This window comes from Bos mutus, chromosome 8, assembly GCF_027580195.1.
Source record: "Bos mutus isolate GX-2022 chromosome 8, NWIPB_WYAK_1.1, whole genome shotgun sequence".
NCBI lineage: Eukaryota > Metazoa > Chordata > Mammalia > Artiodactyla > Bovidae > Bos > Bos mutus.
Genome location: NC_091624.1, coordinates 100897763 through 100910377, shown reverse-complemented (window position 1 = coordinate 100910377; position 12615 = coordinate 100897763). Strand labels below are relative to the sequence as shown.

General features: G+C 50.8%; 1 protein-coding gene across 1 annotated transcript in view; it reads left to right on the top strand.

Annotated features, from left to right (window-relative positions):
- Positions 1-12615, top strand: part of SCARA5 (scavenger receptor class A member 5) — a 134102-nt gene that overhangs the window by 73711 nt on the left and 47776 nt on the right. The window contains exon 4 of the mRNA XM_070375996.1: positions 3792-4466. Within this exon, the coding sequence (XP_070232097.1) occupies positions 3792-4466 (675 nt within the window). The remainder of the gene's footprint in view (positions 1-3791; positions 4467-12615) is intronic.

Below are 12615 nucleotides of genomic sequence, written 5' to 3'. Positions count from 1 at the left end.
AGATGGGGAAAGTGTGAAATAATCATTCACAAATTTAAAAAGCACAGGAATTGAATTGTAAAGACTGGGTATGCATTTGGATGGAACTAGAAGAAAATGGAAAGGAAACCAGTGTTCTTTGTTGGAGGTTGTGAGATGGTGGAAGAATTTTTTCTTTCTTTCCTTTCAGTTTATGTTAAAATTGGTTGTGCAATGAAAAATGATCAAAGACTCAGATGGACTCTCTAGGAAGGGGTAGCTGATTGTCAACCTTCACCATATGGGCAAGTTTCAGTCCAGTTTTCTGAGAGAGACAGGGTCTCAGATCTGAAAGCTGGGGGCTGATGGGCAAGGCGGGTGGCCTCCCAGGGCACAGGGACCACCTGCAGAGGGAGGGAGGGAGGTGCTGGTGGGAGCTGGCGGAGAGTGGCTTTAAGGGAAACTGCCTCCTTCACGGGGTTGCCTCTGACAGGCCTGAGCTAATGAGCATTAAAATCAAGTACTTGCACTGTTCCTCTTAGTCATTCGCAATCCCAACGTTAAAACCAGAATCGACAAACCTAGTGTTTACTCCTTCTGATGAGCTGCGGTGTTTCTGAATCTCAGAGCATCCAGAGCACAGACTGACACTAGAATATCAGGCTTTCTGGTTTCCAACCACCCTGTCTCAAATACTTGTCAATCAGTCTGGTCGAATATCAGACAAACACAATCAGGCCCTGGCCTGCGATGACTTCTTAGGCAGACAGTTCCTGTGGTTGCTTGGGTTGTGATTGCATCATGGATTCATTTCCCCAGAACCTTTACTTCTATTGACAACTCTTTTTAAAAAAGATTTCTTTATTTGGCTGCGTAAGGCGTTATTTGCAGCAGGCGGAATATTTCATTGTGGCGCACGGGCTTTCTAGTTGTGGCTCGGGCTTAGTTGCTCTTCAGCATGTGAGATCTCAGTTCCCTGACCAGGGGTCGAACTCATGTCACTTGAATTGAAAAGTGGATTCTTAACCACTGGACCTTTCCAGGGAAATCCCTTGACGACTCTTTGACTAACTTTTCAGAGTAGTGGGGCATGAAGGGAACCGCTGGACCAGGAGTCAGGAAGCATGCCGTTAGGCAGATCATAAATATGCTCATGGTTTCAGTCTCTTTATCTGTAAAATGGGGAAACTTTTTACCAAAGACTGCCTAGACTCAAAATCAATGATGCAAGTCTGAAAAACTCAGTTTGGGCCATAGTAGAGAGTCTTCTGCCCAGAATGAAGTTGAAGACCCCTCTTCCAAACTTCGCCCAGTCTTTATACACCGTGGAAAGAAACAAATTTAGATCAAGCCCCACCCTGTAAGGGGATGTTGACACCCTGTTATGTGCAGAAGAGGTTAGCCAGGCGGTATGGACGCTCAGAAGCTAGTCAGGAGACAGCTGATGAAGGAACTGCTGACTTTAACCAGAAGCATTGTTACATAGCCAGGATGTGATCACTGTCTTTGAGATTCTGAAGAGCTGTCTTGTGGGAAAAGTAAAATTCACTTGCTTTCTGTGACCTCAGAGGGCAAAATCAGTGGTTAGAGAGTACAGGGAGGCAAATTTCAAGTCTGAACAGAATACAGAACATTCCAGCACTTAGAACTAACTGAAAGTGGAGAGAATGGCTTTGAGCAGAGGTTGGGCATATGCTTTTCTTGGAGATTAAAGTGCTGAGTGAACACTTTAATTTTGTTGACTATTGTCATTTTTTTGTTTCTGGGTGTGCCATGTGGGATGCAGGATCTTAGTTCCCAGACCAGGGGTCGAACCCTGCCCCCTGCAGTGGTAGCACTGGATTGCCAGGGAAGTCTCAAGGGAGAATTTGAAGTGGGGCTCAAATGCTCCTCTAATGCTGTGAGCCTCTGAATGTAATCTGAGATGACTTACATCCTCCAGGGCAGCCACCATAAATGCTGTGCACTGGCAGAAGCATCAGCTACAGCACCCACAAAACCACCTTCCTCAGTCCCAGCTTGAGGTTCAGGAAAGAGCTAGTGTATATGGATCCCCTCATCACTTGAACAAGCTGTGTACCAGATTCCCCAGCCCTCTCCATCCCAAGATTTCCAAGGCAGAATTCCCTCTGTGCCTCCTTCGCCTCCACCTCCTACTCTGCCCCACCCCCACTACTAGTTTCCATCTTTCTGGTGTGTAGATCAGAGAGGGAGACAAAGATGTGGACAGTGCACAGCAAACAGACCAGCATTCCTAGACATCCCAGGATGTACCAGGGTTTGCTGTGTCCCTAAGTGCTCCATGAGCATGCAGGAGACACCCGATGCTAGATGATAATGACTCAGAGGCACGCCCCTCCCCTTCATATTGTGAACTAGCTGCTTATAATCAAGAAAAGGAAACCTCTTTTTCAAGAGAAAAGGGTGGAAGACCATTGAGGTGGTTGTCTGAGGAGGGAAATGCACATGTGCTAATTCACTCAGTTGTGTCTGACTCTCTGCAACCTCATGGACTGTAGCCTGCCCGGCTCCTCTGTTCATGGGCCCAGGCAAGAATACTGAGTGGGTTGCCATGCCCTCCTCCAGGGGATATTCTCCACCCAGGGATCAAACCTGAGTCTCTTATGTCTCCTGCACTGGCATACGGGTTCTTTACCACTAGCGCCATCTGGGAAGCCCCAGAGAAGGGAAGGTATGGATGTAAAAAGCATCTCCCCTAGCCTAAAGGGAATGGGATCCCGAATTGGGGAGTGGGAATTACCAGCGCTGCCCGGAGCCTGGCTGAGTCTGCTGCTGGCATGGTCCCTTTAGGCAGTTCCAGAGCAGACTTGGAGGGCAGCATCTGGGTTCCAGAGCAAGCAAGCCCTCTGGGTTGGAATCCTGTCTCCATGTCTTACTTGCTGTGCTGTCTGAGGCAAAAGTAACAGCTTTAGCCGTAAAGAGGGGTAAATAAGGGTCCTTTGCTGCTCTTTAGTTGCTCAGTCGTGTCCGACTCTTTGCAACCCCATGGACTGTGTAGCCTGCCAGTCTCCTCTGTCCATGAGATTTCCCAGGCAAGAATACTGGAACGAATTGCCATTTCCTTCTCCAGGGGATAAGGGTACCTCCCTTCTAAAGTGGAGAGGATGACACACAATATTGGAGGGTAATGCTCGTGGAACTGCTGATGCCTGATCCTTTCCAAAATAAAAAAAAAAAAAAAAAAGAGAGAGAGAGAGAGAGAGACCGGTTCCTACGGATCAACCTCATCCATAGATAAGTCTGTGCGTGCATGCGTGCGTGCGTGCATACAGGCTAAGTCGATTCAGTCCTGTTGGACTCTTTGTGATCCCATGGACTGTAGCCCGCCAGGTTCCTCTGTCCATGGAATTCTCCAGGCTAGAATACTGTAGTGGGTCGCCAGGCCCTTCTCCTGGGGATCTTCCCAACTCAGGGATGGAACCTGCATCTTTTATGTCTCCTGAATTGGCAGGCGGGTTCTTTACCTTTCGCCACCTGGGAAGCCCATAGATGAGTCCAGGGGTTCCCAAACTCAACCGCATCTTATAACTACCCTGGGCTCTTTTTAAAATTCCAAAGCCCGGGTCACCTCCCAGACCCATCCAATCACAATTTCTACAGGTGGGATCCCTGGCCAGGTGATTCTCACGGGCAGACGTGTTTGGGGACCACACTGGCTGAACACCGTTTAGGGGATGTGTTAAGGCGCTCAGCCTTAGCCACTTCTGCTTTTCCTTCCTCTAGTTGAGCGTCTCCTGCCGGGGCGGGGGTTGGCGGAGGATCTCCGCAGCCGTCTCATCTCTCCACCTCCTCCTTCTCCTCCATCTCCGCAGTGTCCAGGCCCCGGAGCTCCCCGGACGACCTGAAGGCGCTGACTCGGAACGTGAACCGGCTGAACGAGAGCTTCCGGGACTTGCAGCTGCGGCTGCTGCAGGCCCCGCTGCAAGGGGAGCTGAGCGAGCAGGTGTGGAAGGCGCACGACGCGCTGCAGAACCAGTCGGACTCGCTGCTGGCCCTGGCGGGCGCGGTGCAGCGCCTGGAGGGGGCGCTGTGGGGGCTGCAGGCCCAGGCGGCGCAGAGCGAGCAGGCGGTGGTCTTGCTGCGGGAGCGCGCGGCCCAGCAGAGCGACGCGGCGCAGCTGGAGCTCTACCAGCTGCAGGTGGACAGCAACCGCAGCCAGCTGCTGCTGCGGCGCCACGCCGGCCTGCTGGACGGGCTGGCGCGCCGGGTGGGCGCCCTGAGCGACGAGCTGGCGGACGTGGGCGGCGCGCTGCGCGGCCTCAACCTCAGCCTATCCTACGACGTGGCCCTGCACGGCACGCGGCTGCGAGACCTGCGCGTGCTGGTGAGCAACGCCAGCGAGGACGCGCGCCGCTTGCGCCTGGCGCACCGGGGCTTGGAGCTGCAGCTCAAGCAGGAGCTGGCCGTGCTCAACGGTGTCACCGAGGACCTACGCCTCAAGGACTGGGAGCACTCCATCGCGCTGCGCAACATTACCCTGGCCAAAGGTATTCCCCTTTCCGCCACCCACCGGGCCCTCGGGGACTGCGAGGGCCCTTACCGCTCAGCACTTCTTCCCACATGATGCACACGACTCCCTTAGGCCTGGGAGTCCCACTCCCTCCCCAAGCCCACACCTCCTTTATTAAGTCTGGCCCTCAAAGACCCTGGAGTGTCCCATCCAAATGGATTATGTGCATTTCCAGGCCTGCACAGGATAAAGGTCCTCCCTGCCACCCCGCTCCTCCCCCAAGACAGCACACACTCTGTTCACACCCCGAGCCATGAGAATGGCCAAGGGTGGCTCCCGAGGCCCTGGGTGGTCAGAGCCTTGGATGTACCAGCCAGAGCCTCCAAGAGTTTGGGGTTGGGGAGAAAAGCAGGGCTCAAACTGGGGGTAGGGGTGCTCCCCCAGTGTCCTGGTGCTTCCATTGTGTTGGGTTGCATCCCCGACATCTACAAGGCCTGCACTTGGCCAGCTTCAGGACCAAAGAGAGAGCCTGGAGTCAGCAACAGGAACATGGATGGTTCACCGGAAAGGGGAGCTGACAAGTCTGAAGCAAGGTTCTGCAGCGACTCTCCACTGTGTGTGGCAGACATCTGGCAGGTCCTGGCCGTGGTCTTTGCTCCTGGGGGAAGGGGAGATTGCCAGTTATAGGGGGATTTGATGTGGGGTGGGCTCATTGGTTACCAGGGAAACCAGCATAGGGGCACGCCCCTCACCTCCCCTTTGATAAACTGTCACTAGCTAGGGCCCAAGGCAAGTATGTAGGAAGGTCAATGATGTGAGTAGGTGTGGGTGAAGCAGGCATTGGTCAGGTGGGGGATGGACAGAGAGCAAGAGAACAGCCATCTTGGGTGGCCTGACCATACACAGGTGGAGCTACAAAAAGTGGGAGAATTCCAAATTTGAACCTGCTCTTCCAGGCTGTTATAAAGCCATAGTTCATCCAGGTAGAAGAACATATTTTATTTTCTTTAACAGTGTGTTAGCTTCAGTTTTCACTCTTACATATAATGGCAAAAATGTGCAGGCCTCCATTTGGCCTATTGCTCCAGGTCCACAAACATCAGCATCTTTACAGCCAACCTCCCTCTCTTGCAAACCTGACTGACTGCACCCCTACTCACCTCTCCCCAATTCCTTCCCACTGGTGTCCACCCTGCACATCATTGTCAGAGGCACAGTTTGTGAAATGTACTTTCCCTGCACGACCCACTGCTCAGAACCTGCCATGACTGCCCCGGAGTCTGCCAGGTTCACCAAAAGTCCTTAGGCTGACAGTGGACAATGATAATACCACTTTGAACATCAGCTCTGTTGGGTACCAGGCCAAGTGTAACTCATAGAATGTCTTTTAAAAACAATCATGAGATTCAGGAAACTGCTCACAGTGGCAGTCTGGGAGGTGATGGGCCAGGATTCCAACCCCAGCTTTTCTGATTGCAGAGACGATGTGCTTTCCATTGCATCCCTGTCCCCAGCCTGTCTTTCCTACCTTCTCCTCCACCTGGTCCCCTGTACCAGGGTTCACTCTGCAAGGGCCAGTCGAGCAATGTCAATGCATAAAGTGACTTCGGTGTCAGGGCAATAGTAAGGGTTATGACAGGTCTGGCCCGTTTTGGCCTCGACATAGACAAGGTCTTCCCATTTTTTCCAGAGAAACCAGAAACATGGAATGTTCTAGAAATTTTTTAATTGTTTAACTCCGTGGGCCAAATACTACATATCTGTGGTTCCTGTATGGTCCGCAGACAGCCAGCTTGCACCCTCTGCCCTGTGTGAAGCATCCAGTCCAGTGGGACATGTCTTGTCCCTGCCCTGGAGATACACCCCTCCTTGCCCACTCCCTTGGCTTTCATCCAGCCATTCCTCCCACTGCAAAGCCCCCTTCTTCTTCCTCCTCATCCAGACCCCACTGCTCCTTCCCATCTCACTCAGACCCACCTCCTCCAGGACCCCACTGGCCTCTCTAGTTCACTGAAGTCTCCCTCCTCTGAGATTCTGTATTTTTCAGAGCAGAAAGTAGTCATGATGAAGACTTCTACTTATAATACTTTCCAAGTCCGGTTTATAATAATAAAACATCATTTGGTTTTAAAGTGGGTCCCCATCACCAGCTGTGAGCTTGTTTGAAGGCAGGGTTCACTGGAGAGCCAATAGGATTTCTGCAGAGAAGCAGCTGAGGCTCCAGGAGGAAGTACCTGGCTTACTCCAGGCCACACAATTAGAAATGATCCAACCTAGGGCTTTTGTTTTCAACAGCTTTAGTAAGGTATAATTTGCATGGCTTTCCTAGTGGCTCGCTCAGATGGTAGAGAATCTGCCTGCAATGCAGGAGACCTGGGTTTGATCCCTAGGTTGGGAAGATCCCCTGGAGAAGGAAATGGCAACCCACTTCAGTATTCTTGTCTGGAGAATCCCATGGAAATGGCAACCCACTTCAGTATTCTTGTCTGGAGAATCCCATGGAGAGCCCATGTCATCAGACGACTGGTTTTCTTTCTTGGGTGACTTTGGGTTTCACGTTTCAGAAATCAAAGAACAGGAGACAGTGTGTCTTCTTCCAAATCCACACACCTGGGGTCTCAGCTTCTTGTTTCCTTGACCTCCCCAGTCTGCATGCTAAGTTGTTTTCAGTTGTATCCAACTCTTTGCGACCCCATGGACTGTAGCTTGCCAGGCTCCTATGTCCATGGGATTTTCCAGGCAAGAATACTGGAGTGGGTTACTGTGTCCTCCTCCAGGGATCTTCCCGACCTAGGGATCGAACCCACGTTGGGTTATGCCTCCTGCATTGGCAGGCAGGTTCTTTACCACTAGCACCACGTGGGAAGCACCACCCCAATCTGGTCAGTACTTAGTAATAGCAGTGATGCTGAATCATAACCTACAGTGAACCTACAGGTGAACAGACATTTTGTCAACTTTAATTTTCTACATGGACATTAACGATTGCTAATCCTCACATCCTACAAAAATGGTGTTACTGAACCCATTTTATCTTTTTTTTTTTTGGCCATGCCACGTGGCATGTGAGATCTTAGTCCCCCAAACAGGGATTGAACCTGAGCCCCCTGCAGTGGAAGCGCAGAGTCCTAACCACTAGACTCCCAGGGAAGTCCCTGAACCCATTTTATAGTTGAGAAACTGATGAATTTCCCAATGTTTTTTACAATTGGCAAGTAACAAAGTGACAAAGCCCAGGTTCAAAGTGGGTCTTTCTGGCTCAAAAAAAGCATGTTTTTGTCACTAACTATGGTACTTTCCAGGGTGGAGAGAGACTGGCTAGGAGCCATGAAGACAGAAGAGAGAGTGGTCCCTCAGGTCTATCCCTATATTGGGAGGTAGTCACTCCTGTTGGGCTTTCCCGTGGCTCAGATGGTAAAGATTCTGCCTCCGATGCAGGAGACCCAGGTTCTATCCCTGGGTCAGGAAGATCCCCTGAAGAAGGGAATGGCAATCCACTCTAGTATTCTTGCCTGGAGAATCCCATGGACAGAGAAGCCTGGCAGGCTACAGTCCATGGGGTTCCAAAGAGTCGGACACAACTGAGCGAGTAACACTTTCAAGGGAACACTTTTCCACCAGGCACTCCCCCTCCCTTCCTCTTCCGGTCCACAGATGATGTCCCCGTGCTTCTTGCTGGTGCAGCCTCCTTGGCCTTATCGAGCATTTCACATTCTTAGTTTCTGAGTCCACTCTCCTTTTGGCTCAAGCTAAAACAGCTCCAGATCACCCATTTGCCATGGTTCTTCCAGTGGAATCCTCCGAGCGGTCTTTCTTTGGTTCTGAAACTAAGTTCCACCCTTGCTTCCTTTATACCGAAATTTCCTCTGGGTTCTGCCCAGGACTGCCTTGTAGTCTTCAAGCTTCACATCTTTTTAAAATTCGTATTTATTTATTTACTTTGGGCTGTGCTGGGTCTTCGTTGCTGCACCGGGCTTTGTCCGGTGTGGTGCACGGACTTACTGTGGTGACTTTTCTAGTTTCGGAGCATGGGCTCTAGAGCACGGCTCAGTAGTTGCAGCATGAGGGCTTAGTTGCCCCGTGGCATGTGGAATCTCCCTGGACCAGGGATCAAACCCCCTGAATTGGTAGGAGGATTCTTTACTGCTGAGCCACAGGGGACATCCCAAGCTCTGCATTCTTGATGGGCTGCTGGCTCTTCAGAGATGAGCACCATTCGGCCCCTGCCCCTCCCAGGACCTCCACTGTGCTGTGTCTCCCTGTCCCTCCTCCCTCTCTCATGGTTGCTGGGGAAGTTGCTGGGGACCCAAATGGTGTGATTAAAGAGAGTTCCCTTTGGCATAGCGGAATATAATTACCATGTAACTGCAACAACACAAAACTCTACCCTGGCTTTTGGATAAGGGATTTTTAGCAGATAAGCTTTGCTGAATTTGTATATTGTGGTCTGAGTGGCTTTTGTTGACTAGTTTTGTTCAGTTCCACTCAGTCTTTAAACACAGACACACACCGCACACCCTCCCACTCTGCCTTTTCCTGGCTCAGAATCCACAAATGCTCCACTGTGTATATTTTTATATATATGAACTTGTTTATGTTATTCTTGAGCATGACCCCAAATGGTTGCATTCTCTCACTTTGTTCCACAGTTTTCTACGGGTTTTGCCTCTGGCTTGTCTTTTGTGTACATTCACCGTGGTGCTCTCTGTTTCCTGCTTTGCGTTCTCAGCACTGATCAGGTCTGTTGAAATCTCTCTGCGGTGCTGAAAGAAGCAGAGAACCTAGATGATCAGGCAGGTGAGGCGTTCCAGGAGAAGGAAAGCTAACCAGAGAGGGGAGGCTCCCAGGAGGGGTAGTGTGTGAGCAGGGGCCTGACGGCAAGACTCTGCAGCCACGTGTTCAGCTGCAGCAGGCTCTGTTCGCTACATGGATGTTCGTAGACTCCCAGAAGGTTAGAGTGACAGATGGGCTCTGAAATCAACTAGCCCATCCCTCGTTTTGTAGTTAAGGCCCTGGAAGCTCAGAGCAGAGAAATGACCTGCTGACATCAAATCCCCAGCCAGTGGCCCTGCTGGGCTAGAAAATTCATCTCTCAATTCATGAAAGCAAGTTGGCAAAGCATACTTATCTGTGGGCTGCTTTTTCAAGGAAAAAAATAGACCATCTAGTAGAGAGTCCCATTCAACAAATATTCATATGTAGGGACTGTGTCTCCACCTCCCCTCACAGCGAGTGGCAGGGGGCTCTATTGTTTCACCTTCCACATCCAACTCTGCTGGGAGGGGAATGGAGCAGATAATATTTGAATGAGCTTTCTTTTTTTTTTAAAGAATTTATTTATTTTTGGCTGCCCTGCGTCTTCTGTAGGCTCTTTGTTGCTGTGTGCAGTCTTTCTCTAGTCGCAGTGGGTGAGTTTCTCATGTGGCTTCTCTTGTTTGGAGCACAGGTTCTAGGGTGCAGGGGCTTCAGTAGTTGTGACACACGGGCTTAGCTGCCCTGTGACATGTGGGATCTTTGTTCCCAGACCAGGGATTGAATGCATGTCCCCTGCGTTGGCAGGCGGATTCTTAACCACTGGACCACCAGGGAAGTCCCTTGAATGAGCTTTAAGCTTCTCCTCGTTCACACTGTCACTGTCTCATCGTCTGTGTTTCATTGGAACAGTCAGAGCACAGGTGAGATGAGGTCCTGCTGGGACAGGAGGGGAATGCATGCTGTGGAAGTCATTGGTTGCACCCAGCCTTGCCCACTGACCCTTTGCCTGAGGCTCTGGGGAAAGCTGGCTTTGCAGGCTGGCCACAGCCTGGTGCATATACTTGGGGCCCCAGAGAGGGTACACGAAATGAGGCTCGAGAGCTCACGACAGTGTAAATGTCAGTGTAAACGTCAGTGACGAGAATCTGGAGCCCCAGTGACATCAGGGAAGTGGAAGCAGAGCCATTACTTGCGGGACCCCACCTCCAGCAGCCGGCCTGGGATTAGCATACTTCTGCTGGAGTGTTTACATTACAGTCTCGGGTCACTGTTTCGCTGGCTTCAGGCCTGCCGCATCAGCTATCAGTGAACATTTGTTCTTGGCAGGTCATTGTCTAGATTCCAGCACCCACGGGTCCCCCACTGCATCTCTCATTCCAGGATCCGGGAAGGGAGAATGAATTGTCTTTCCCTTCCCGCTGGCTGATCCTCAGAAGAATCCTGGTGTTTCTGCCCAGTGTGCGTGCGTGCTCAGTCGCTCAGTTGTGTCCGACTCCTCGCGACCCCGTGAACTGTCGCCTGCCAGTCTTCTCTGTCCATGGGGTTGTCCAGGCAAGAATACTGGAGTGGGTAGCCATATCCTCCTCCATGGGATCTTCCCGACCCAGGGATCGAACCCAGGTCTCCCACCTTGCAGGCGGATTCTTTACCATCTGTGCCACCAGGAGAAGGCCTTCTCCCCAGTCCCCAAATCCTTTGTTCTGAGCTGGAGATGCTTCCAGCTGAAGCGGCTCAGGGCAGTCGGGTGAGTGCAGAATTGCGCTGGGGGGTGGGCTAGACCGGTGGACAGGCAGGGACCTAGGCATGGGACTGCTCTGCTCCCACTTCCCCTGTCCTCTGTGGCAGGAGCTGGGAGAAGAATGTTGACACCAGGCCAGAAGCACAGTGAGGGACTCTGGTCTGTTCCTATGATTGAGGAGAAGTGGACTCTGCTCCTCCTGTCCCAGCTTACTTCTTTTCCGACCTGCTCCAGTGATAGAAAAGATGAGATGGCGTAGATGGTGAGAATCTTAAAACTCATCCGAATGTTACTCAAAGAAAATGAAAAAATGCATTTGCAGGAACATGAATGGGCCTAGAGATGATCATACTAAGTAAATCAGACAGAGAAAGACAAATATCATATGATGTCACTTACATGTGGAATCTGAAGTATGATACGGATCAACATGTCTATGAAACAGAAACAGACTCGGAGATACAGAGGACAGACTTGTGGTTGCCCGGGGGAGGGGGAGGCAGGGAGGGATGGATTGGGAGTTTGGGATTAGCAGATGAGAAGTATTAGGTATAGAATGGATAAACAGCATGGGCCTACTCTGTAGCACAGGAACTATATTCAGTATCCTGTGGTAAACTGTAATGGAAAGTATGAAATATATCAGTTCAGGTCAGTCACTAAGTTGTGTCCGACTGTTTGTGACCCCATGAACTTCAGCACGCCAGGCTTCCCTGTCCTTCACTATCTTCCAGAGCTTGCTCAAACTCATGTCCATTGAGTCAGTGATGCCATCCAACCATCTCTCCCTCTGTCGTCCCCATCTCCTCCTGCCTTCAGTCTTTCCCAGCATCAGGGTCTTTTCCAATGAGTCAGTTCTTCGCATCACGTGGCCAAAGTGTTGGAGTTTCAACTTCAGCATCTGTCCTTCCAGTGAATATTCAGGACTGATTTCCTTTAGGATGGACTGGTTTGATCTCCTTGCAGTCCAAGGGACTCTCAAGAGTCTTCTCCAACACCACAGTTCAAAAGCATCGATTCTTCGATGCTCAGCTTTCTTTACAGTCCAACTCTCAGACCCGTACATGACTACTGAAAACCTAACTCAGGATCTGACTACTCAGGACCTGACTTGATGTCATGTTCTCAGGAAGCCAGGCTGACAATCTGGAGCTTGCTTGGACTCCTCCCTTTCCTCTGCCCCACCCCCTTCACGGCTCTCATCCAGGTGATTCCCGAGGCTTGTCTCTCCCTCCTTCCTCACTGCCTCCCTCATCGGGGTCCTCCCGGCCTCCCTTCCTGGCTCCAGCTTCTCTCTCTTTCCCACTGTTGCTGTCTGATTGATCCTGTCAGTGTTCAGCCTTCTTTATAGTCCAACTCTCACATCCATATATGACCACTGGAAAAACCATAGTTTTGACTAGACAGACTTTGTCGGCATATTGTAAATATAAAAATATTATAGATATATAACTGAGTCACTTTGCTAAATAGAAGAAACTAGCACAGCATTATAAATCAACTATACTACAATAAAATTAAAAACAATGCTCATGCAGGGACCACTGGGATGGCTTACACCATATAGCAGCTTCCATGACTCCCCAGAAGTCATTCCTTGAATCTCACTCATGTCCTGGATGCTATGTGGGGCCCAGGGCCATGGAGAGCGGGGCTCTAGCCCCACAGGTAGGCCTCTTCTCCTTGGGGACCA